Source organism: Harpia harpyja, chromosome 9 (genome assembly GCF_026419915.1).
Source record: "Harpia harpyja isolate bHarHar1 chromosome 9, bHarHar1 primary haplotype, whole genome shotgun sequence".
In the NCBI taxonomy this organism is placed as follows: Eukaryota; Metazoa; Chordata; class Aves; order Accipitriformes; family Accipitridae; genus Harpia; species Harpia harpyja.
This window is the reverse complement of record NC_068948.1, coordinates 41,224,160-41,250,247: the sequence shown is the minus strand read 5'-3', so window position 1 is coordinate 41,250,247 and position 26,088 is coordinate 41,224,160. Positions and strand designations below refer to the sequence as shown.

General features: G+C 45.2%; 2 protein-coding genes across 5 annotated transcripts in view; one reads left to right on the top strand and one right to left on the bottom strand.

The window, feature by feature from the left end:
• DGCR2 (DiGeorge syndrome critical region gene 2) overlaps positions 1-17,938 on the bottom strand; it is a 50,277-nt gene extending 32,339 nt beyond the window's left edge. For 2 of the 4 annotated variants that reach the window (XM_052796017.1, XM_052796018.1), the window contains exons 1-2: positions 17,581-17,938; positions 1,430-1,462 (exon numbers count right to left, since the gene is read on the bottom strand). In XM_052796017.1, the coding sequence (XP_052651977.1) occupies positions 1,430-1,462; positions 17,581-17,659 (112 nt within the window). In that variant the 5' untranslated portion in view covers positions 17,660-17,938. The remainder of the gene's footprint in view (positions 1-1,429; positions 1,463-17,580) is intronic. The other 2 variants (XM_052796019.1, XM_052796020.1) reach the window with 1 other exon arrangement.
• A 6,579-nt stretch (positions 17,939-24,517) lies between these two features.
• On the top strand, positions 24,518-25,892 carry TSSK2 (testis specific serine kinase 2). The gene has a single exon (XM_052796751.1). The coding sequence runs from the start codon at positions 24,921-24,923 to the stop codon at positions 25,890-25,892; it is 972 nt and encodes a 323-aa protein (XP_052652711.1). The 5' UTR covers positions 24,518-24,920.
• Positions 25,893-26,088: the final 196 nt, after the last annotated feature.

The window sequence follows — 26,088 nt, the reverse complement described above, 5'->3', positions numbered from 1 at the left end:
TCTCCTTACCGCAGAAAAGGCAAGTCATGCTGCCAGCAGCAGAACAGGATTCATGAAGACATATGAGCAGTAGCAAACAACGGTACAACACAAAGTAACCATCCATCTTTCCTGACATGTAAGTACTTAACACACACTCAAACTTCTTACTTTCTAGGAGCGTGCTAAATAAAAACTGTCTCTTCACCCATACAAGATTTCCAGTTCTTCAAAAGAATAGCAAAGTTTCAAAAATACCTGTCCCACTTCTGTACCCAAAGCCAGATATCCCGCACTGTTCACAGCACTTGATGGTAAACTCACAACAAGAAAGGATGAGGAAGAAAGAAAGTATCTTAAACTTCAACCCCTAGAAGCACTAAAAACACATTTTTCCACCAGCTGTTAAAGCAGAAACATTTTGTATTTTCAAAATTGTTAGAAAATATGTAATGGCACAAGTTCAGCTACAAGCAAGTAGCTGTTGCAGCAGAGGCACCAATACAACGTTAGCTAACAGCATCAACAACTGCCTTGAAGTGGAAAAAATGGAAATGCAACCACCTCCAGCGTTCATGTATGATGTGACAAGTCACATCAGCAGTATTATGATTCACATATGAAATTCTAACATAAAAGGCTTCTTTTTGTTCTAAGGATCAGATGCAGTCTTTGCTATGCTACAGCACAAAATTTAGTACACTAAAATTTCATTTTAGAGCAATTAAATTCATCTGGCATTTGCTGGGAAGAAGGGAGGCAAGTAAAACACTGGAAATAGCAGTGATTGTAGTTTTTGCACTATACATAGTATAAACTTAGAAAACATCACGAAGTTCAAGCAGTGTGAGAACGTGAAAACACTTAAAGCAGTGAGGTGTCATCATACAATCTCTTCACTTTACTGTCTCAAAGCACTTCTACAATGTTAACCCTCAACAATCTTGCCAACCAGCACATCCTTCTGCCAGTGGTTACGACGAAGTACAGAAAAATTACATAGCTTGCCAAAGGCTACAGAGAAGATGAGCCTATGAGCAGAAGTCAGCTGTCCTGACTGCGCTTCCACGCTTTCACACACCACCACTGTTTCTTTGCTAAAACCCAAGCAACCTGCTGGTTCACCAGCACACCCCTACCTGAACAAACATTTGTCTTTTTCTGACACATCAACAATTAATAATAATGTATTCTCTGGTAACCCTTCACCTATTCTCTCTAGCAACAGTTTATTAAGAGCTACAAATTGGCCAGAAGGAACAAGAAACTCCTTACCTTTATATAAAAAGAGGAGGTGAAAAACTGAAATCAGGTTCAGACCATGTATCAGTTCTACAAGCTTAATACAGAACCCAAGATAAAACTTACTGGCAAGTGAAGGCCAAAAAACCCAATACCTAATAATGTGTCCCAACAAATTGGTAATATAACCTGCCCACAAGTCACTCACCTGAAAGAAGTCTTGCCAAAGCTAGTCGCGGACCTGTAATTTGAAATTTAAAAGAAAACTTACAAAACAGTTGGAAACTTAATTAATCAAACACCAGAAATAACAGGCAAGATTATAAATAAATTTAAACAGTGCCATATAAACAAGAAGTCTTCATCTTCTTGAGCTGCCAAATATTTTTCTAAGTTAGTCAGTGATAAAACAGATGAGATTTTTGACCAATAGAAAAATCTAGGTTTCATACAGGGAAAAACTAAGTTTTCAAGGTGGTTGCTTACACTCTTACAGAAAGCTTTTGTTCTAAAGATTTTCCCAATTACATGTTGAACGCCAGGTGTTTCAGAGCACTCATCACGTATTTCAACATAGGGCTCAACTAGCTTTTTAAATTTCCTTTACAGCACACTAATTTCCAGATTTTCTGCTAAGTACTCAAAATAGACATTTAGAAAAAGCATTATCCACAGGAAGGACTTCATGACAGATGAATAAAACGCACACACACCCCCCCGCTTTAATTTCCAGCCAGCTTCACATTTCATAAAACAAACACCTTTTTGCCGTTACAAAACAACCCAGGAAGCCCTTTCAGGTTTAATCATCTCATATAATCTTTCCATGTAACTGAGAACGTTTTCCTTCTGGAGCCTGAGCACTGGGAAGCCACAGTGCATCCTTCCCGCCGCAGATGCGCACTTGGTCAGCGTGCTGTCCTGGGCATTACACTACCTGCAACCTCCATTTTCTGCTTCATTTTAAGTCTTTCATGGACTAGGACACCTCCTGCTTGCATTTAAACTGGAACTAATTTCTTATTCATCTTCGCCTTTCTTATGCAAAAGATAAGGGATAATCAGTTACTCAAAACAATTGTTTTATTTGAAAGGCAGGGAGGATCTATACCCTGAGTATCTGAGACTACTTTTCAACACAGTCAATCTCATTTTAGAGCTTCCAATATCAAGTCAAGACTGTAATAGGCACATGAGACAAAGTGTTGATTCAATCCAAGTTCACCTTGCTAGTTCAGTTTCTTGAATGTATTTGATTAGTTGGCTTCAAAACAGCAAGCTTCAGATCAAATTAAGCTATTGTCTGTCTACATTAATTTTAAGTCAGACCAACTATGGTTTGTACCCTCCAACCAGAAAGATCACATGCTCCAACTAATTCAGCAGAAATACAGTTGTAGAGATCCAGTATCAATTAATGTGGAATTGGGGCTTCATAATAGTTGTCTGCCAATGAAGCTAGAACATCTACTAATGTGTTTTATTTTTTTAAATATTAGCTCTAATAGAAGACATTTTCTGATATGCTAGGATTACACACATCTCCTCAGAGGCAGAACAGCTAGTTTCAACGCTGCGCTACCAGAACTGCCCTGTGAACAGAGCTGGGACAGACCTTCACCTCCATACCATAAGAAAAGCTTGATTACTGACCAGAGTCACAGCTCTGACACACAAAAAGCTGTACCAGGTCACACCACCACAGGGGTAAGAGAAGCAGCAGGGGTGGAAATAGCTCTCAGAAATGATCAAAAACCAGCAAGCTCTAAAAATTTCTGCCAAGTAACAGAAGCCAACTGCCCATGGACCTCAAAAAACCACCCTTCTAGTATACAAGCGCTATTTACTCATCAAAACACTTCTGCAAAGATAAGCTGGTGGGTAAATGAGAATGCTTTGATACTGTCTTCACAGGATTATTTATCCTCCTTCAGTTCAAGACAGAGATATAAAAGGAAATCAGCCTGAAAAAATGCTACATCCAACAAAAATGCCACAGGCCCTGCCTCAGGTACATAATAAATATCTCCTGTAACGCATTAGGTGAACACATCAAAGTTTTCAAAAATCTAAATTTCAACCTTATATGTTCAAGACACTGAAGTCTACCATTACAGGAACCAGTGGAAAAAGGAACACTAGAAAGCCAAATCTCTCCTAAAGCAGAAATGTATCCCTGACAGACAGAAGATTCCCCTTATAAATCACATGTTCCTAACTCTGATATATAAACCACTAGCGGTACAACCACCTTGATGTCTTGGTAATTGACAATTTAAGAGGTACAAATGAGAAGCCAGAGCCCTAAACTAAAGCTTCCAAAGTAATAAGTCTCAATTCAGGAGAATGCTTTGATACAGAGATTAAACTCAGTGACTGCAATCACTGATTATGAAAGTTTGGGTTCTTCTAGTTACAATGACTTAATTTCTCTTTATTAAGAGATTCACCAGTCAGTAAGGTCTGATACATTAAGATATTCTTTTGGTAGCTAAGACTACAGATGCATGTTAGATTTTAGTGTTTACATAGCAAATGTAGATTTGAATCTAATTCAGTTTTTAATACAAAGAAATGGCACTTTTCATTTGCTACACTAATTGTTTGTTCTTGTCTGCTGAGCTTCATTTGTATGGAAATTGAAATTTGATTAAACGTACAAACCCAGCATTTAATGTTTTTTCAATTATAAGCTATTACTCTGAAATGTATGTATTGGAAAAGATAAGCTCAAAGTACATAGTTTGGTTTTGTATGTAAGCTTTTAACGAACAATGGAAGTTTTGTGTGTACCTCGTGTATTTCGCTTATTTTGGTCACATTTCTCAAGGTTGGATCTGGTAGATCCTCTGGCATCATTTTTATTTACAGACTGAAGGAAAACAAAAGACAAAAATACTTCCTGCTTTCTCAGTGTAAGTCACTCGTTGTCCCAAACCAGATGAACCAACCTGTAGGAGAATACTCTGTTCAGATTTCAAGAGGCAATTACAGCTATCAAAAGCTGATTAAGCATTAACAAAAACTCTAACTACAAGCGCTTAGGCCAGTAACTCTTCTTATTTGGATTTTAACTTGTCCAACAGGTCGGTCTTATAACACTAAACCTACATACTTAAGACCTGTACCTACATGTTGCACTATCGTTTCATATTTTAACATATTTAAGAATAAGTTCACTAAAATTGAAAATTGCTTTTTTTCTTATATCACAGTTTCTATATAACCTGACACATGCTAAACTGTATGAGCATGATCAGATTTTAGCATCTTCAGCAAGAAGCCTAAACCCCTAAGTCCTTAGCTCCTGGAGATTTTGCTCAACACCGGTGCTCAACAAATGCCTGCAAACAAGCATCAGAAACAAAACAACAACAAAAGGAACACCACACCCATCATCATCACAAAAACACATACAGCTCTATATCTAATATTTATGGTCAAGAGGAAGCATAACACAACCAGTGTTTCTCTAGACTGGTATTTACTGAAGTAACAGAAACTTTAAAATATTCTTAATATTCCCAAGACAGCAATACCACAGTGGTTTTCTTCATTTAATCCTCAGCAGATATGTGGCAAAACTGTTCTTACGCTAGTCCTCTGCACTTTAAAAGCAGTTTTCATAACTTGGACTTCTCTCAAGTCCACAGACGAAGTTCACTGGAGCAGGTACCGTCTCTCACACAAAACTGAAAATCTGCCAGCTTGTAAAGAGCATGGCAGTCCTGCCCAGCCTCTGCTCGTGGTGGCCAGAATTCAGTTGCTGAACAGTTTTCAGTGACAGAGAAGCTGACTACAAACCACACTTGAGGATATTCTGACACTGTCTTTGAACAGGTTTTCTTGTTTTTAACTTGTCTGTGAGGTATCACCAATCCCACACAAAGGCTCTACTCTCAGGCAAGTGAAGCCATACCTAAATGGTATTTCCCCTCAGCTCCAGATCTTGGAGAAGCACTGACTATCCATTCACCTCCCAGCAGATTTCCTTATGTCACTTGGTGAACCTTGCTTCCATTACATGTTTTCAAATTTATCCTCACCCCACCCACCACTGCATTCAGTGTAGCAGCGTGAGTACATAGAGTACTTTATAACAAAGCAACAGTAGGAGAAAAACAGACTATGATAACACCACCTTATTTTCAGAGAAGAAAACTATTTGTGAAGCTCAAGTTGCCATCAGACAATTATCCAATCCACAGATGAAGTTTATTACTTAAAGTTTCTCAATAAAATAGGTTCTGTTGACTGTTCTTCAAATTAAAAGCCTATAGAAGAATTAAAATTAAAAACACACATAAGAATTAAAAAGCTATAGAAGAACAGAGTGCTCCATTTTCATGTTCAGTTCCACAGAAGATACAATGTTCAGATGCTCATCTGTGCTACTGAAAACGTGCCTAAGCATGATCCTTAGGTCATGTAGCTTTGGTTCATCATGGCCTGAGTATGTGCAGGAGGGTAGGAAAGCACAACAGCACATAGCAGAGAGCCCAGGAAAATAAAAGGGCGCCGTGCTATGCGCACAGCCAAACACCTATTCTCAAATTTAATTCCAGCTCCTGAAAATTAGAGATTCTGAAGTTATAATCCCATTTAGTAGGAATACATCAGTTCCAAAAATAAGTAATACATGTTAGAAGCATTGGCATTTTCTGCATGACCTCAACATTATGTTTCATGAAGTAATTAAAATTGTGACAGCACTCCAGCTGAAAACTGTAAATCCTTAATGAATAACTCTAATGAACATTCTGTATTACTCAGTGTTCTGTCATAGTAAGTTATGCTAGATGACCCTAACATCCATCAAGAGATTTTTACAGCATGGTGAGGAACAGTAGCAGCCTCCTTCCCCTCACCCCCCTCATATTGATATTATACCTACACACTGCACGAGCTTGGAACTGACCCAGTTTCTCCCTGCTCACAAGTGTCATTCACTGCAATTCATTGTCTGCTCTTTGTCTGGAGGGCAGACTCAATGCCAGTAAGGATAAAAAAAGAAAAATCAAAACAACAACAAAAAAAAGCTACGGCAGCGCAAGAGACCCAGCATTCAGCCAAAGCAACAACATCAGAGCTTCTTGAATAGGAACCCTGGCTATGATTTCCTAAGACTTAGAAAATACAGACTTTGTGCTTTGTGAATGCGGACACTTATTTCTAAGACCAAAACAGAAAAGATGTATTTCCCAATTCCCCAGTACTGCTAAAACCAAACAGAAAAAAAAACTTGCTCCTTGAACTAAACTGAAAAAATGCTGTGAATTAGGCAACGCACCATTCCAGACTGAAAAATAGTTTATTTTCATAGCAGTGAGGATACCAGCTAAGCAACAGGCTTGCAATTTTTCCCCCCTAAGAAACTGTTATATTATGATAGTAAGTAAATAGGCAGAAGGGAAAAGCAAAATACAGCACTGTCACAAAGAGCACTCAGTACAAACAAAACCAAAGCCATGGGTACTCAAGAACCCTTTAATATGGCTCAAAATTAACGCCTACAGTTCCTCTATACCCACAACCTTCTTCAGGACTTCAGATATTTTGTACAGCCTTAGGTGGGACCCAAGTGTTTTAGTACAACAGTGACAAGTGACCTAAACCTGTGCAGCACCAAATTGTTGGTCCTTCCCCTAAAGAAAGCCCGATCAGTAAGTGGATCAGTGAAAGTGCGAATCACACCTCATGATTAAATTCACTAAACAATTTCAAGCAAGCTTGAGAAAGAAGTCAAGACCAGAAAAACACAGTGTGCAGTACAAGCTTTGGAAAGCCTAGAGCCAGCACAAGGGAAGGAAATGATGACTGCCTTGAACTTCAGAGGGCAGGAAACCCCAGTGTGGTTTGCACCGTTCAGCAGTTGCCAACCTGCCAGCACATCCGTACATCACGCTGTCACCACAGTGGGGTGGCTTCCCAGCTGGCAGTGAAGTGGTGAGCTGGGGTAACTGAACCCTTACACGAGACCCTGCAGCACTCCCAGCTTCCTTGTGCCAGAAGACGTATTGCGGACAGGCAGAGGGGACATGGGGAGGACATTAAGCCTTATTAAGTGTCAGGCAAGTGTACCACAGCAGAAGAAGTATAGCGACATAGGAGACAAGCCCATTGGAGTCCAGGTTTCATTAAACCCCACTACTTACAAAACACTCTCATGGGTGCTAAGAAAATAGCACTATTCCTCACACAGAATTTAAATAGTCACGCACACAACATATTAATTCTCCCAACAAATGCAGCAACAGAGAAAAAGTCCATTAAGAATGACATCAGTAGTGAAATACTCAGCAAGTCATCAGTGCTGTCCAGAAAAGAGCACCATCACACAGTACTTTCTCCCCTACAATCCATATACCCAGCTCAGGACAGATGGACTATCCCACATACACCACAAATACTTAAACTATCTAGGTACTTCAGCTTAGCTACTTCCAGATTCCATCCTCAATTGTCACGTCAAACCTTTACCTTCTTCTAAACACAGCTTTTACGACGTGATCCTCATACTCCATTGCTTCTAAATACTCTAAAACACTGTAATAATGTACGCAAACTCTCCTTGCTCATTTGCAGGTCTTCACAAAGCTGGGGTCATTCTGAACAAGGAAAAAGCATCTGGTTCTCAGCTCTGTCTTCACAAGTTTTCAGCATTACCTGCACCTCTTTCCTCCCAGGAGGCATCTGGTCCTTCACCAAAACAATCTCCAGCACATTTCAGAGTCACCTCTGGGATGTTCAGAACTACACAGTGGTGCCGGCAACCGTAGAAGGACCAGTCTGGTAATCAGAAGTATTTGAATACCAGGAACATTTCTTTTTTTCAATTTCTGACAGTCTCTGCACAAGCTGCTTGTTGGAAAGCCTCTAAAAGGCGATCCAGAGAAACTACTGATAAAAGTAATCTAGAAAGTACTTCTGTATCTTAAGCTATTACCTGGTAGCTGCCTACCCAAAATTACCCTAAAAAAATCTAAGCATGTGAGACAGTTCTTATCCTCTTCCAACCAACTATATTCTCAGGATTAGAAAAGTACACATCCTATCAAGTCAGTTTGGACCAGTATTTGCTCCTATGCAAAACAGTTTTCACTTAAGAAGGATCACCAGGGAAAGAAGCTGTAGTCCCTTTGACTAAATAAACTGTAGGTGTAAAAAAAAAAAAGCTAAAAACCAACAAGTACTCTAGAGAGATCAGAGTTTTCCACAGGGGAAAGAAAAATTTAAATCCAAAGTTTTACATGAACTGTATTAGTATTTTCTTTAGATCAGGTTTCAACAAGAAGAGTATTCAGATGAAACACGATAACAGCAATTCAAGAACTGTCAGAGCAATCACAGCTAATTTGTAGCCACCATTAAATTGAAAGTAGGAATTGCCAGATTTCAGCAGTATTAGTTAGCAAGCTCATTTACTTTCAACAAGACAACACATGTTCCTACTTTACAGGAAAAAAAAAAAAGGTTAGTATCTTCTTTTTTTCCCCCTAGTACAGGATTCAATAGTATTTAATCATATCCTTAAACTTCCAGCACATGAGCAATCCAAACAAATCTAATGAAAACACATAATTTAAGGCAAAATATGTATTTAGAACACCTTGCTGAATTAAAACACAAGGAACTGCAGTAGTCTTTAATGCCAAACAGGTGACAAAACCCCACCTATGAAAATCAGACATTTCTAACCACTCCACTCTCCAAAAACTAATGCCATTTCTTAATTTCAAAACCAAATGAACATGGAAGAAGCTCTCTACAGGGCCCTAAGGAAGGTCATGGTCTTAAACAAGAATCTAACAATTCAGGGAGACAGGAAACCTGCACATGAGCACTATTCAAATGCAGGTCACACTAAAAAAAGCTTTTGCTCCCGTTTCATTTTTTTTCTTCACATCTTGTACAAGACTTGATGAGCAAGCAGCTAGAAAGAACACTTAAAAGCAGAAATTTGATATACAGAAATATTCTGACCTCGAATATGGAAAACCCATTCTATCCTTTGCACAGTAGCTGGTGCAGTGGCTGTCATGTACTGGAGCAAATGGCTCATGCTTTGAATAGCATTCCCCCGCTCAACTGAAGTCGAACATGGCAGGAATGCAGCCAGTGTTAGTCACTGCTGCGTTTGTCCACATTGTACGAGATACTGTGCTTTCTTCTTCCAAATACCTGAACAGGAATTTCATATATCAAACCCTAAGTTTAATAGTTCTATCAGAAGTCAGCAAATAAAAGTCCAACCCATTTATAAAAAGCCACTTAACCCTTTAAGAGTAGTTTGCTCATTCCCCACACCTAACAGCTTAAGTACCACCAGTGCTCTTCAGCTCTTCAACGAGCTTCTATTATGCACGTGTCAGGTACTATGCCATGAAACTTGATCTTTGCCATGTTTTAGCTGTTACATCAATAGAGAAGTCATATTCAACTCCATTATCGCTCAGAAAGACACAAACGAGCACTCATATACTGTAACATCCTCGAACCATTTCTCTCCAATCTGCTTACTACCAGAATTGATGGGGGACAATACTTCTGATTCAGTCTTTGCACTTGGATCTCAGTCCTGCAAGATCCCTGATATTTCATAAAGGTTTTTCCAAGACCTCCTTAAAAGAGTACATTTATATTACTATATTTTAATCAGCAAAGAGTAATTTAAGCATAACAAATAATTTCATAAATTCAGAGAGAAGACACAAATGCAGTTTTGACCATCCCTAGATTAAAAGTAGTTGTAACATGTTTTAGAAGTTTAGCATACACAAGGCAAAATGCTACCTGGGCACAAACTCAAGCCAAGCAGGTGCTAGAAGCCAAACTATTTGTTTTCTTTTAAAATGTATAAAAGAAGACATGTTACTTTAAAGTCAGAAGAAACCTTTTTATTTAAATTGCTAAAGAAATATTAGCACAGACAAAACATACAGATACTGAAGGACAACACTAACTGTTTCATGTAAAATTCTTCTCACTCATGCAAAGGCAATGCTCGACACCTACCCTCGCATCACCCCACCTATCTGCCCACAGAGACCTGAGGGCAGAGCTGGACTGGGAGAGCCACAGTCCAGGCTGGAGCTGACCTCCCTCCATACAGATCTAAAGGGCTTCACTCACCCACTTCAAACCTCAGCTGCTGTGCTATTGCCCACTCTGCAATGCAGATTGAGTGTCAACACACAGACAGATGGGAGCTTCAGCATTTCACAGTGACATCTGAAGCTCCCTCAAGAAAACACAGTTGCAACCAGCCCAGAACACCCAGCGTTGGGCTACCAGAAATGGCACTTAATCCCATTTTTCTACTAGCTTTGGTTCCCAAATAATTTCACTGGGTACCCCAAGTAACTGGTCTCATAGTGGGAAAGGTATGAGGAAGCACGGCAGATGAGGTATAAGAAAGAGAAAACAACACAGGAAAGAAGTTACACAAATGAAAATATGACAAAGAAAAATCAGTAAATTAAAGGACAAAAGAGCAGGAAATGTCCTAAGATCAGCCACCAAAAGCTAATTCTACATTTCCACCCACTGAGCTGACCGACAATCGTCAAGCACTAATCAATAAACAGAACAGAAGCTAAATATAATGGTTAGATCACCCAGTTTTCGTTTTAATTAACTAGGAAGTTGAACGTTATTTTGTTTAGCTACAGTTAATGAGGCAACTATCAATTTCCATTAAACTTAAAATGGCATTCCTAAATAATCTAAATGGTAGGCATCAAACACTAATAAGTTCCTTAGGAGTTCCATATAGCAAATACCATTAAAATGCTGTTCATCAAACCCAGAATTAGCAGGCTGACTCTTTAATACAAAGACAAAATTAAAAATTCCATAGGAAACCACAAGATCCCAGAAGATTTCACAGTTTGGGGAAAGTCACGTTTTTAAGCAACTCAGGTTGGTAGAGTTCTGCTACAGCTAATCAATGACTTCATCAAACGATCTGTGATTTCTCCTCAACTCAATAGGTCCTCTACAAAACCACCACTGGAAGTACAATGCAAAGGTGTGAGAGCCTGCCATGCAGGGATCTTAAATGGTACATAAACCCTTCCAAAGAATGGAAAGCCAGGAAGGAACAGGCACTGCCAGGCACTCACCACACTTACTGTTGCTGAAAAACTGGTGGGTCCTGGCACCTGAATGGTTTTGGGAAACTGTCAATCTGTTCTTTAAAACTGTAGCACAAGAAGGACACATGCACAACACTGTATTTAGACAGGAATAATAGGCTGCAACTGCAGAACAAGCAACAGACTGGCAACTAGACTTACCAAAAGAATCTGGTGTTTGGAGTCTGTATCACAGGAAATCATTAAAAATGTGCTAGACAAATATCCTTCAGGAATTGCCTGGGTTTACCAGATTTTGTTTTGGGACAGGAAGATGGACGACCCCATCTCTTAGTACCCCTTCTAGCCATAACTTTCTATCAGTCTACACAGAACAAAAGATTAACAAGCCTTTTCCCATCACAGGTTAGCCCTTGAGATCACACACAGGCAAAGATCAGCAGAGCCTCTCATCAAGCCTGCCACTAGCCATGATCTGTTTCTTTTCCATCTCAAGGACTTCCATGTTTGGGCTATCAGTGCAAGAACCCCTCACACACTTATTTCATTTTAAAATACAAAACAAACTCAAGCACCCACGTTAACCCCTGAAGGGCAGGAGTGGCGATGCCACTGAGCGGTTTCCAGGTTCTGCTCTGACCACACTTCAGGTACCAGAAGTTCAATTCAGGGTACGCAGGCTCTGCGCAGTGCAACGCACGCGAGCACAACAGGAAGTTCTGCTAATCACGAAAGAAGTTATTTATATGCATCCCACAGGATGAAATGAGACCTTATAAAAGTTGCAAGAAATCACCACGTAAAAACCCAGAGACCCAGGCATTATCCAAAGATGGACCGTAGAGGTAGTTACTGCTCTTGCATTACAATTAAACATCAAAACCAGCCCTAACAATGATAATTCCAGAGGACAGAATAATTCATGGAAGTCTTGGCTGGTTTTCTGACATTCACTGGGGCTTTTACATCTCTCATACCTAGTATCTAAAATTCTTCTCTCTTCAAGCTAGCTGTGCCTTGCCCCCTGACTACTGAGAAAGAAGCAGCACTTCCACAGCTGCCCTCTCCCACTACAGAGAGAGGCTGCAGCAGTGCTCTCTTCTCCATCACTTCTGCTGTTCTGTCCTAATCTTCCTCTACTCCCAAAACTACCATGGGGACATAAAAGTCACATGTTTGCAAACCCCCAAGTTCCCCTTCTGTTTTATTACTTCTCAGAACCAGAGCAATGCATGCAAACAGCCCCCTGCCTACTGACTCCTTTCTTCTCCTTTACTTTGTAGCCACGGCTAGTAGCAAACCCACTGGCACCTTAAAAATTTTGCCTTATAATTAACGTCAGGAATTACGAGTCTTAAAGTATCAGACGTGCTAATAAGGTCTGATACCTTCTGCCTTGTCTCTCTGCTACACTGATAGCAGCCTCAAGAAAGCCTTTTCAAATCCACCAGCCTCGCTTTGCAGCTCCTAACAACAGCAAACAGCAGAGGTCAGGAGCACCAGGAAAAGAGCACACTAACATGTAACAGAAGAAAAAAAAAAAAAACCTAAAACCAGTAGATTAGGAAGTAAGGGGATAAGGGGGGAACATAAGACTGGAAGACAGGCCAGCCCTACTTTCAGCAAAACTAAATGAGGAGGTGTGATAAAAACCCTTCTGCCCCTCGCACCTAGAAGCCCTCACTTGAGAATTTAGCTGTAGTTAGCAACGATATGGATCCGAATAAATATTACTCGCCACAGCTCTCGCTCAGGCAAAGACAGTGAACAAAAAGCAAAATAAGGGCTACTATTTGCCTACCAACAAGCTCCCATTAGAGCAGAGGAATGCTGGGGCCAGGTCCCATTTTATGACTGATATATTTGGGTCTCCAATTGAATTAACCGATACAATTCAACTAGCCAAAACCAGACACATTCAGTCACAGCACACAAGTGGATCACCTTGAAACGATGTTGACTGTAGATTTGTTTAGACTTCTTCTCTAAGGAGTTCAGCCTTGCATTTAAGACCTACAACTTTTGACTAAGTGACAAGAAAGAATTAGCAATTTAAACACACTTGCCAATTATATTGTGTCAAGATACCAACACCCCACCGGTAAGAGCATAACCGCCAACTGCGTATAATTAAGCACCAAAGCACATGAAAAGCTCAAACTTTAAGCTAAAGTTGTGGGCCTTTTCAATTACACCACTTGCACTGGCAAGACTTTCTAAGCATTGCCGTTTAGGCAAGTTGTGCAAAATTTTTAAAAACAGAACTTGTGTAATAAAATTACTTCCTCTAGCTAGCTTTGAAGTGGAGAAGAAAAGCTGCAAGAATGAGAACTCAATTGGCTTTTAGCTGTCTGGCAAATGCTCTAATAAGAAAGCCCAATGACCTACATTCACAAGGCTCTGTACTAAACCACTATTACAAAATCCAATATAAAGCCTGACCATGTTTAAGTGTTTTCCATTAGCAAGCAGCAGTATCTTGTTAGAGAAATATGAAAACGTGTTATTGTCTTTAGTGACGATGATCTTAATTAATCCTCTAAACACTATTCTGAAACATGTCATCCTGATCGTTCCAGACTGTTTAACTTCCCAATATTACATAAAGACACCAAAACCTTTGCTTTTCGATTGTGCAATGGGACATTAACAGAAACAGGAACTTCTTACATATTCTCAAACTGTGCTGCAAAACTGAATTTGTAACAATTTACATCTCTGATGCTCTTTCAGCAACCTACTGAAATGCACTAGTGTTGAGAAACTCAATCTAAATCCAGGCTAGCACCAGTACAGTTTATTGTGACTCAGTTAACACACCACTGAAATATTTCTTCACATAAAGACAACAGCTCTCAGCCAGCTAGTCAGATAACCTGAAGCAGATGTTTTGAGTTGTCCCGGAAAAGATATTATTAAGCCAAACCCTACTGTGGTAAATATCCCCCAAAACAAGTGTCTGAACACCAGATATAATCAATTCAGTAAGTGTTTAAAGGAAATATTAAGTTAGTCCTTCACTGTACACACATTTGGAAAAGTCCGACACATTCAGCTTCAATTCACATTAGCAGCTTCCAAACACATAATGAGTAACACAACTCAAGGAGAAATGCCCTACTTTAAAAAAAAAAAAAACAAACAACAAAACTCTTTCAGCAATACATTATAAAGCAGGCAACTAGTCAGAACAAGCAGCTTATGGTCAAAACCATTAGAAAGGGCAAGAGGGAAACACTGAGACAAAAAAATCCAAGCAGAGATTCTCAACAGCACAAAATTACTATTAAAAGCCCACAGGCTCAGAAAAAATCTAACTGCCCAAGGTACCTTCAGGAAACCGAAGTCTCCCACAGCTAGGGCTGATGTCGTGGTATGTTGGACACACCTGATGCTGTTAGTGGTGGCAGTAGCATAAAACAGACTTGTATAAGCAAGACAGAAACATCAGGGGAAAAAAGGAAATTTTAATTAATTTCTCTCCTAATTTACTAAAATCCATCTCACCCTAAATGCAGAAAAAAAACCAGGTCCACGTAAAATCACGGCCTTTCAGATAGCCTGAAAAGATACTACAGTTGAGGAGGCTTAAAAGAAGGTTTTATTTATCTGAAGAGCACAGCAAGAACATGGATACAAAGCTAGTGTCAAATTAACATGAAAGTACAAAGAGGTGCCTGATTCGCTGAGACTGAATTGTGAAGGGACTACACATTCATCTCAGAGTACATAAAACCTCCCATCACTCTGCAGCACTCATTTGATAGCTCCAAGTACAGATTTAAGCTAAGCAAGCTGCAGGCATCCTTTCTAATCCAATAAGACAGTTGCTACAATACACAGGTTTAAAGAAGCAAAAAGAAAACCAAACACCACCAGGAAAATAAATTCTAAGTCCAAATACTCTTCTCTTTCTGAGGAAATCCATGCACCTCCCCAAAAAAGACAAGAGAGACTTCTTCACCATTGATTAAAATGATAAATTCAGTTCCGTACATCTTCTGTACTTGCATGAACCAGATTTTCCTATTTGCACCTTTTGTTTCAGGATCAAACCGTATACTACTTAATCTACTAAACGTGATCTATTTGAGACAGTAGATTCAAGATACTAAATGAAGCAAGCTAAAAAGCAGACGACATTGGCAAAAAGATGCAAGGCCACCCTGAAGCTATGGGCTCTCTTCTGAGGAGGAAGGGAGGCATCACCATGGACAGCTCAACCATCACACTCATCTGGAGCCTCCAAGTAAACAGGATGGATGAGTGTATTCCAAATGGAATTCAGAAATTCCTCATACAGCAAGGAATTCCAGCTGCAACATTACATCCAGTTGGATTCCTTCACATTATGTTCAGGAATACATATGGTTCAAGCAAAATTCAAGGGATGCATATGGAGTTGCCATACAGGAATCCTAATGCTCCAAGTTTCAAAACCAGTGGTGTATAACCTGAGCAGATGGGATTTAGGGTTTGTTCACAAGAAGGATGCTTCTGCCAGTGTGGCTACAGCACCACAAAATCTCTAAAGAACATTAGAGCACCAGTGAAAAAAATTAATTTGCCTTAAAGACCCAAACCTCAGTGAAAAACTTGTCTTCATCCATCGAGCACCAGCTGCTGACGGAGATTTGACATCAAACTGGAGCAATAAATGTTCTGACACAATACAGAAAATGCCATTTTCTAATTTCTAGGAGGCTACAATGCTTAACACCAACAGAGTTCAGCGCCAAATCTACCCACCTGTCAAAGTACACAGACAGCTAATCTCTGCTGAACCTTTTCAACCAGGAATTCAGCTGTCTGTAGCACTTAGTGCCAGCTATAAAGGAAGTTGCTTGAAATCAGTTTTACATAGTATCTTCTCCCACATAAAAGCCTCTAGCTGTAATAACACTAGGTTTGCAACTCCATGTTTTGGGGTTTTTTTGGCTACTTAAGAGTGTATCATAAGCCCTATATATACACTGCACTGCCAAAAAAACAAGCCAAAACAAAACAAAGTGCACACAAAGCAGTTTCAACATCTAAGTTAGTTATTTCAGTAAGATTGCCTACACTGACCCAATTGTGTTTCAGCTGTACTAGGAACTTGCTTAAACACAGTTCGCTAATACTGTTATGTTTTATTAGTCTGGGTCATGAAAGTTATTTTGAAGAGAAAGAACAAGGGGATTTCAAAGTACACCATCGTTATTACTCTCCTATTTACAAAGGAGTGAGTATCACCCAGGAGCAGTCACACGGTGCGATGGGAGGACAGTTTCCAAACCTGCAAAGCCACTCCAGGCAGCCTCGCGCTTTGGCTATTGATGCTCTTTGGCAAGAGCAGCCCCAGATACGCGAGGGCTCTGCCAAGCTCCAAGCAAGTTCAACACCCAAAAAGAAACCCCCACTGAGCGACGTATCTAGAAAAGCTGTAGTTTTCAACCAGCAAACACCAACCATTTCTCCAAAGTTGATTATCTTAACATTTTAAAGCACCGTGCCTAGCAGCTACCACACAAACTCCATCACTAAATTATTTCCCTAGAAGAAGCAAAAACAGAACTAGGAAGATGACATATGAACTGAGATGCAACAGGGTTTTTTCTCTTTCTGGCATGGTCAAATGGCACTTTGAAAGCAAGTTTTTTGTCTTGCTTTGTGGCACCCAAGGCCCGCAACATAAAAGCGGGTAAGTAAGAAACACCTGAAAACTTAGTCATGCCGCCACATTTCCATTGCTAATTACCTGTAGAGCTATGTAGTTTTCTACCCAAACTTGAAAACTTTAAAATTTTTTTTTTTTTTTTACCCTAACTCACAGTCCTCTCAAGACCCAGGCAGCCGGCGCAGGGGACCGACGTTCCCCCCCACGACTCAGCCAGGTCCCATCTCTTTTAAAAAGTATAAAGAAGCGGCAGAGACGCCGCCGGCTGAGCCCTAACCAACCCCCGAGCCCGGGACCGGCTTCGGGCCACGGCGACCCGTCCCCGGCGGGAGGGGAACGGCCCCGGCTCCCCTCCGCACCCGCCCGGCGCCGACCTCCCGGGGACGCCGCTCACCGGAGGCGAACCCGGCCGGCCTCCCGCGCCCGCGGGCGGCTCTCGCCCGGGCCCGCCGCTCGCTCTCCCGCCCCGGGGGGAGCCCCGGCGTCCCCCGCGCCCGCACGGCTCCGGGCCCGCAACCCGCCCGCAGGCTGAGGGGGGAGGACCGGCACCCCCGGCCCCGCCGCCGCCCTCCCTCCCTCCCTCTCTGCCCCCGCCGCCCCTACCTGGCCGCAGCGGCTCGGTGATGCTCAGCACCAGGAGGAAGAGGAGGAGGAAGGTGCCGCTGTCCGCCTTGGGCACCATTTATCCTCCGTTCATCCTCCCCCGGCGCAGCGCCACAAACCCGCGGGGAGGGACGCGAGGAGCGGCGGGAGGAGACGGCGGGAGGAGGGGCCGCCGCCGGGCCCGCGGGGGGCCCCCGTCCGCACGGAGCTCTTCCCCTCCCCCGTCCGCCGCCGCCCCCGGGGCGGGAGCCAGCGGCCCTGGCTGCGGCTGCGGCGGCGGGAGCAGCGCGGGGGTCAGGCGGCGCCACGCTGCGGGCCGCTCGCCTGGCTCCGGCGACGCACAAGATGGCGGCCGCACCTCCCCCTTCCCCCCCGCCTCCAACCCCGAGCCGCCACGCCCCCCTCCCCACCGCGCGCCTCCCGGCCAATCGGCGGCGCGGGGGCGGGGCCGAGCGCCCGTATCTGCACGCGCCCCGCCCCTCTACGGGGACGGGCGGGGCCGAGGAGACGCGGGGGAGCGGGCACGGGCGGAGGTGGCGGCGGCTGCGCCCGGGACGTGGCGTTCACCGGCGGCCTCCGCCCCCCGGGGCGGCCCCCACCCGTCCCCTCTGTCCCCGCCGGGGTGGCCTTGCCCAGTCCCTTCCGCCCCCCCGGGGCGGCCATCGCCAGCCACCTCCACCCCCCCAGAATGGCCTCCAGCCGTGCCCTCTCTCCCCACCGGGACAGCTCCCCCCGGTCCCCTCTGTCCCCCGGGGTGGCCGTCGCCAGCCACCACCATCCCCCCAGGATGGCCTCTACCTCGCCAGGGTGGCAACCCCAGTCCCTCCGCCCCCCCAGGATGGCCTTGCCCGGTTCACTCCATCCCCCCGGGGATGGCCTCCACCAGTCCCCTCCGTCCCTCCAGGACAGCCTTTCCCTGTCCCCAGCTGGGCTGGCCTTTCCCGCTCACCTCCACCACCACCAGACAGCCTTTCCCTTTCCCCTCCGTAACAGCCCCAACCAGCCTCCTCTGTCCCCTAGGATGGCCTTTCCCGGTCCCCTCCATCCCCGCTACGACGGCCTTTCCCTGCCGCCGCTGGGACTTCCCAGCCCGGTCACCCTGCCTCTCCCCAGGGCGCAGGCACAAAGCGCTGGGGTTTCCCAGCCCCAGCAGGCTCCAAGGTTGACCATCGTTTGCCTGCTTCATTAATCCGCTCCCGCCTGCCCACCGTGGGGTGACACGGTCCCTGTTTTCACATCTGCAGAGGTGACACCGACAAGCAGCACCTGGCACTGGGACGTCCCCGCAGCCAGGGCCCTGGTGCGGCGGCTCCCAGCTCCACAGCAGTGCCGGAGCTGGCCCGTGTTTCCATACCTCCTGGAAACACTGCATTCCCAGTTCCCAGGCCCAGCCAGAGAGGAAACGGATAAAGAAAACTAATTGCGCGGCTCATTGTTAATGGCCCTGCAAATGACAGGTGCCTTTAGGAATTTGACCCTGGGTGTTGCTGCACGTCAGGCCAGGTAGGGTGGTGGCTGTCCCCACCAGTGAGCCCAGCCTGGGGAGGAGGCATTGGCCCCTGTGCCACAACTTTTCTGATGCTGGGGGTCAGCCCAGGCGGCATTTGGGATCAAAAGGCAGTTTTACCTTCAACACCCACTTCCCAAATTGAGCTGCAATTTCCTCTGACGATTGGAAGCAAAGCAGCGGTGTTCAGGCAGTGCTGGGGCACGGGCTCAGCCAGGGGCTGGGCACAGCGGCTGACCCACGGTGGCTACTGGGGTCAGCAGAGAGCCGGCACTTTCCTCTGCAGGGAATTCCAGCTTTTCAGTAAAACCCTATTCGGAGTCAAAGCCAAAACCTGGGAAGTTTTTATATTTTTTTAATGTTTACGACAAAGTGTTTTCCACTTTTATGCTACAATTTTAATTTTTCAAACAAAACATTGAAATTCCAATAAGGACCATTTTGACCCAATCTTATGCACGCCCTCTTTCCCTGTTAATACCAATTACTCGCTATATCCAGCGGCAAAACTCTCTCAGGAGCATTGTTGATGGATGTACAGATACTTCTGCTCTCACATTGCTTCTGCTTCCCCTCAGCCACTGCCCGGGCCGGGTGCCAGCTGCCGACCTGCAGGCAGGGGGACAGGGGCTTCTGCGAGTTTTGTTGGGCCCTTGCCGCCTCCGGCCCTGCAGGAGCTGTTGCTGCTGGGTCAGCAGCATTGGGGAGATGCTTTTTCCAAACCTAAATGTGAAGTTTAACATGACAGTGGAAATTGGTGCCCGCCCAGAGCTGGGAATAGTTGCTCCCTGGAGCTGGCGTAGCAGCAAGCGTGAGCCATGGCTCCATCACCTGGAGCTGTGAGCCCTGCGGGGCCCCAGGAGGGCTGCGTGGCCAGGGATGTGTGCTTGGGGACCCGCTGGAGTGCGTCACAAGCAGCAGGGAGCTGCCTGAAGATTTAGGCCAAAACCCATTTTGCCAGCTCTCATGTGCTGCCAAATACTGTCACGATCCGCGTGTCCGTGGGGACCTGAAGCATGACAACATCCTCCAGCACGAAGGCATGAGCGTCACAACTCCCCAGCTTTGTTCCTCCCAAGGGACACCATGAAGGGAGGCTGTTCTCAGCCTGGCCTCCTGCAGCCCAGCCGCACATGCCGACCCCAAACTAATCCAGGACATTCCTTATCCACCCCAAGCCCATGACACCCAGGGCCTGGGCATTACACCATATGTGATAATGTATAAACAAATACCCTACGATGCCTCCACCATGAGAGCAGGGCACAGGCTGCTTTGCTTGTCCCTGGCTTTTGTCCCAAGAAAAGGCAGACCTCGTTTCCCCACGCCACAGCACACCACCAGCTCTGAACAGGGGCAGGTCTGGAGCACGCACGTGTGCCAGGCGAGCACCGCAACCTGCACGGCACCCTTGAGCAAACAGGCAACAAATGGCCCAGCCACGCAGCGGCACAAAGGTGAAGGGTAAGAGGCACCCATTTCCCCAGGCTGTGCTGTGCCCAGCGCTGTAACGCGACAGCGCACGCTAGCGAAAATACGCCAACACCTCTGCCCAGGGCGTGTGGGAGCTGGCACGTCCCAGGCACTCCCAGTTTGCTACTGGGAACGAGCGTTTCTCTAACCAGCAAGTGCCGATCACCAGTGCCCAAAAAGCAGCGGAGAAAAGGTGCCGTGTCCCTGAGGAGCAGAGGGAAGGGGCTCACAGGGAGGGCAGCCCAAGCCGGCTCTCGCCCTGGCTGGGGTTTGCAGCCGGCTGCTGTGGGGCCAGCAGCAGCAAGCTGGGATTGAGGCAACAAATGCAAATATGAGGAAGCAGGAATTGCTCCGTCTCCCCCTCCCCTGAGTGAGCAGATCCATTTCCTTTATTTTTGTAGAGAAATAGCCCCGTCCTCCAAAACAACAAAGCGTCTCTAACCACAGCTTCGCTTCTGAGCTAAGTAATCAGAGAAGTAGAAAGCAGCACAGAGCCTGGAACCTGCCTTCGGGTGGGTGCAAAGCTGCGGCCCCTGCACCATGGCAGGGGTGGCTACCTCCGCCCCAGGGAAACGCTCTTGGCCCTGAAGGTGAAGCACACGGGGAACCAGCCTGGGGCTCGGGGCCTTTGGGAAGTCCCATTGCAGACTCGGCTCCCTGCCACAAGACAGCTCACGTAGGCCACAGGGGATCACCAAAACTAAGCTGGAGTGCAGCCTCCTGCCCGCTCCGGGCTGGCTGTTTGCTCAAAGCATGGCGTGGGGTGATTGTGAGAGTCTCTCTTCTCACCTCACCAAACCCTACGTTGCTGCTTGTCTGCTGCTCAGCATTTTCTTCCCTGTGCCCCACAAAGAAAAGAGCAGCAGTCACCTCTGGTATGATCAGTGTTTTGCTTCTTTAAGGCATCTGAGCCTGCCTTCTCCGTCTGGGTTATGGCAACTCACCCCTTGTCCTCACTGGCTCTTCACTAATGGTTCTTGCAACTTTCTCTCGAAGAATTACATTCTGCTGTTCTCCAAATCAACCACAATCCCCCCTCTTTCCCATCCCCTTCTAAGAACAAGAATCCCTTGTGGTCCCTCAGCTCCTTTCCTGCATGGAGCAAGGAACCAAGCCCCAGAATGCACATGCAAGCACCCACAGACTCTGCACGTGCTGATGTTACAGCCCCACGTCACACCACACGGCCCCAGGTCCATGGGGGCTCCCACAATTTCTCGCCAGCAGCCGCTAACCCACCGCAGCCAGCCCTGCCACCGTGGAGAGCCCTGCCGCTGCTGCTGCTCACCATGAACCACCCCTGCGGTGTTAGGAGAGCTCCAGGTGCTATTTTGGCTGAGGAAGAAATTGTGTTTGGGCCTCGCACATAGGAAAATGCAGATATACAGGAACAGCAAATGGAAGATAACTCTGAAAAATGGGAGGGGGGTGGGGAAGCCACAAGTCATCAAGAACCAAGATGGTTTTTCACACTGGATTTGGCCCTGTAAGGCACATTACCTGCTAGTGCTATAGCAGCAAAAATATCTGGTGACAAAGAGTTTACTGATTCTGTAATTACAGATAGCAGGGGCTGAACTGCAGCAGGAAGCAGAGACCAGACGTTACAGCAGGCATTACAAGAATAGCCCATCTGAAGAGCACTACATCCCCTTCAAGAGATCCAGTTTTATAGCATTTCATTGAAAATAAATTACATTTCCAGCAAACATGTGAAGGCCCTTCAGTCTGGCAGAATTGAGACTGTGATTTTAGTAGGGCTGTCTAGGTTACTTCCCTTGAGGGCAAACACAAAACCAACACTGTCCCACAGGACATTTAATGCAATCTGCTTTTAAGCATGAATTGCACAACATGGAACTAATCATTCTCAGATATCATTTTCCCCTCGCTGTTATTCAGCTACCTCTTGGTATGAGCACGACCATTTTGAAATGCCATGGAAGACACACGCCCCATCCCGCTTCTGACCCACGTGTACACCCCATCCACAGTCCCTCAAACACTGCCCAGCCTTTACATGCATCCCATGCCCAGAAGAGAGCTCCCACACCCAGCAAATGGGTAGGAATCATCTAACAAGGAGATGGAGGAGATCAGGCACCGGGCTTGATACACGCACGCTGATCACAGCCTCCTTCCGTGCATCCAGCCCATATCCCAACTTCTCTCCATGTTCCCATGCTTGTTCTTCTCTCACCCTCGTCTCCTCCCCAAAATAACCGTCCTCTAATTATTTTTTCCGGTTGGGCCCAGTCTTGCTACATCTGTAGCCAAATTTGGTGTTTCTGACACCTCTCACTGGTCACCTCCACCTCACCAGGTTCCACGCCCCAGGTGGTCCCCGTCCTCCTCCTCAATCATCTGTGAAGCTCAGCCATTTCTCCGGGTGCTCTCTGTAGCGCTCCAGCAGCTGTTACCTGCTGCATCCAGCCATCTTTCACATCACATCTGCTCCTCCCTCCTGGTCTGTTCAGTGACCCAAACTACGGGCCAGGGCCTGACCATCTGCCTGCATACCCTAACAGAGAGGTCCTACATTTCATGGCAATAAGCAGATCGTGTGATCATTAAGAAATAAATAACTAGTTTTTAAAATTACCTAAGAACTTCATTGTTATTTAGTCAGTTCAGTCCTTAAAGAACATCTCTGAAACATGGAAACATTAGTAAATGGATTCCCTTTACATTCATTCATGAGTACCTAAGAATAATTTTTTTGCTTAAAGAAAAAACTGAGCCTTCAATTATTTCTGAACCAAAAAAACCCCCAAATCACTATTTCTTGCAGTCACGATTCCTAGCAATGCCATGTTGATCAATTGATTTTTACAAGGTGCACTATAAAAATCGAGTCCCTTGGAAGGGTTTTTCGGTCAGAGACAGGAATTTTGGAAGTGGCAGTGGAAACCGCACCGGAGGAAGCTCTCCACCAAGCCAAACAGAGCATCAAACACCCTGGACCTTACAGAAGGCTGCAGGCACTGCTCAAAGAGCTGCATAAGATTTTCCATAGATGTTCCCTCAGTAAAACATCACCTGATTATAGCAAATCTCAAGACTGCCAAGTGTTACACAAGCTGTCTCGTACTCAGGCGTGGTGCAAAAGCGTACACATCTGGCTACGCCTGCTTCCTGCTAAAAGGTGCTCAGTGCTTCTCCAGGCTGGATCACACCATACATGTGCTCATCCCACACTCAAAGGTCAGCTCACACTGGAGCACACACAGCTCTGAGTGCAGGCCATGTATGGTTAAAACTGCTCTTCCTTTTTTTGGCTAATTATAAAAATTAGCCGAAAGTTTCATAGAATGGGAGGGAAAAAACCAAACAAAAGCCCCAGTGTGGCTGTCAGAAGTACCGCTTCTGTTCTTCAGAATAATATTGTCATCCATGCTGGTGGATGAACCAGGATGGTCCCTAGCCCCTGTGTTGTGATCATCAACATCCTCAAGTCTTTGGAGTCACACACATAGCAGCTGTAAAAACAAATTTGAAAAAGCTGAAATCAATGCAAAGCAAAAAGCCCCAGAGACTGATTACAGTGAAGCAATCAACATGCAAAACAGTAATCCTCAGAGCCCTTCTGAGGAAGGTGTTGGTGTGAGCCTTTCTCAAGCACACCAGAAGCTGGAAGTCAGAACTCCCCCACCAAGTAAGGGTTTAAGAAAAAGCCAGCTGCAAAGCCCACAAAAGCAGCCAATTATCAGAGCTACAAAATGGAGGGGCTGGATGAACAATGAGGAAATGAACTTACGAGAAGCCACCTCCTTCCCATAACAAGCCCATGAGGGAAAAAAAAACCAAAACCAAACCAGTTCTTGAACACAGTCCCAGTGAAGACAAGAAAAGCGGCATCCCATCCCTTTTGAGGAAAGCTGGCCGACAAGGAGCAAGCCCAGCAAGCCCATGTGGGGCTTGAAAGATCATCTGAGACATATAAAAAGACAACAGACGAAATTTCACCTGACTAACGTGAATAAATATAAAAAGACTTAGGTAAGAGGTACATTTTAGGGAAGAAAAACATTTAAGCTACTTCCATCCTGTTAGCGAAACTAAATATAAAGATCCTTTTATGAAGAAGGCAGAGCACAATTGATGCCTCTCAGCAACCTGATGTTAAGTTTTGCCCTGCATGATGTTATCCAGTAGCTTTATAAATGGACTGGAAGGTCCTTCCAAGTGCCCCGCGCAGGGGCGGCTGCCTGTGACATCACACAGCGGCCAGCACTGGGGTGCCCGCCCGCCCACCGCACCAGTGCCCCGGGCAGCCACTATGGTGTGTGGGCCCACCACCTGCCACCACACATGATGCACACCAGCACCAACTCATGCAGCTCCCCCCAGCTCTCCCACCATGGATGATGCTGTGGTGCTTGGAAAGAAAGGCTATAGCCTGAGCAACACGCTAGGAGAAGGCTCTTACGGCAAAGTGAAATCTGCCTACTGCAACTGGCTGAAATGCAACGTGGCCGTCAAGATAATCGACAAGAGGAAAACTCCTCGGGACTTCCTGGAAAGATTTCTCCCCAGGGAAATAGAGGCTTTGAGACATTTGCACCATCCCTCAATCATCAAAACCTATGAGATTTTTGAGACATCAGCTGGGAAAGTGTACATTGTGATGGAGCTGGGGGCAAAGGGAGACCTCCTGGACTACATCAAGATCACAGGAGCTATGGAAGAGGACATCGCTCGCATCAAGTTTCAGCAGTTGGCTTCTGCCATCAAGTATTGCCACGACTCAGACTTCGCTCACAGGGACCTGAAATGTGAGAACATCCTTCTCGATGAAGACCTCAACATCAAGCTGTCAGACTTTGGCTTTTCCAAACCCTTGTCTCGGGATGAAAACGGAAGAACTATTCTCAGCAAAACGTTCTGTGGGTCTGCTGCGTACGCAGCCCCTGAAGTGCTACAGGGCATTCCTTGTGACCCCAGGATTTCTGACATATGGAGCCTGGGTGTCATCTTGTATACAATGGTCTACGCTTTAATGCCATTTGATGATTCCAATGTCAGGAAAATGATCTGCGTTCAGAAACAACACAGGATTCCCTTCCCCAACTCAAAATACCTGACTGCAGAGTGCAAGGACCTCATTTACCACTTGCTCCAGCCTAGCGTGTCTCAGAGGTTGCACATAGATGAAGTTTTGAAACACTCATGGTTGCAGACTCCAAAATCCACAATCCCTTCCCCTCCGCCAGCTGCAGAAGAGGGTGAGTGTTCCCAAAACCTGCATGAAGGAAAGCCTGAGCACAAGCAGCAAGCCAAATCCCATTCTGCAGAAGGGGAAGGAGAGGAGAAGGAAGCGAGATCCTCTTAAGGATGGCTGGTTTTAACAGTATCACAAAGTTGGTCTAACTTGTGAACTGCTGGTTCTCAACTTCAGCTTCTCTGGACCCTTTCAGCAATAGTCCTCATCTTTTGCTTTACAACGTATAGCAACAGAAGACACAGTACATCTGCTGAGGTGAATGAACAGCTTAACACTATTATTCTCAATAGACCCGTCTCTGATA

Excerpts from the sequence above, each read along its gene's own strand:
- TSSK2 (XM_052796751.1), top strand. The coding sequence starts at position 24,921 with ATGGATGATGCTGTGGTGCTTGGAAAGAAAGGCTATAGCCTGAGCAAC.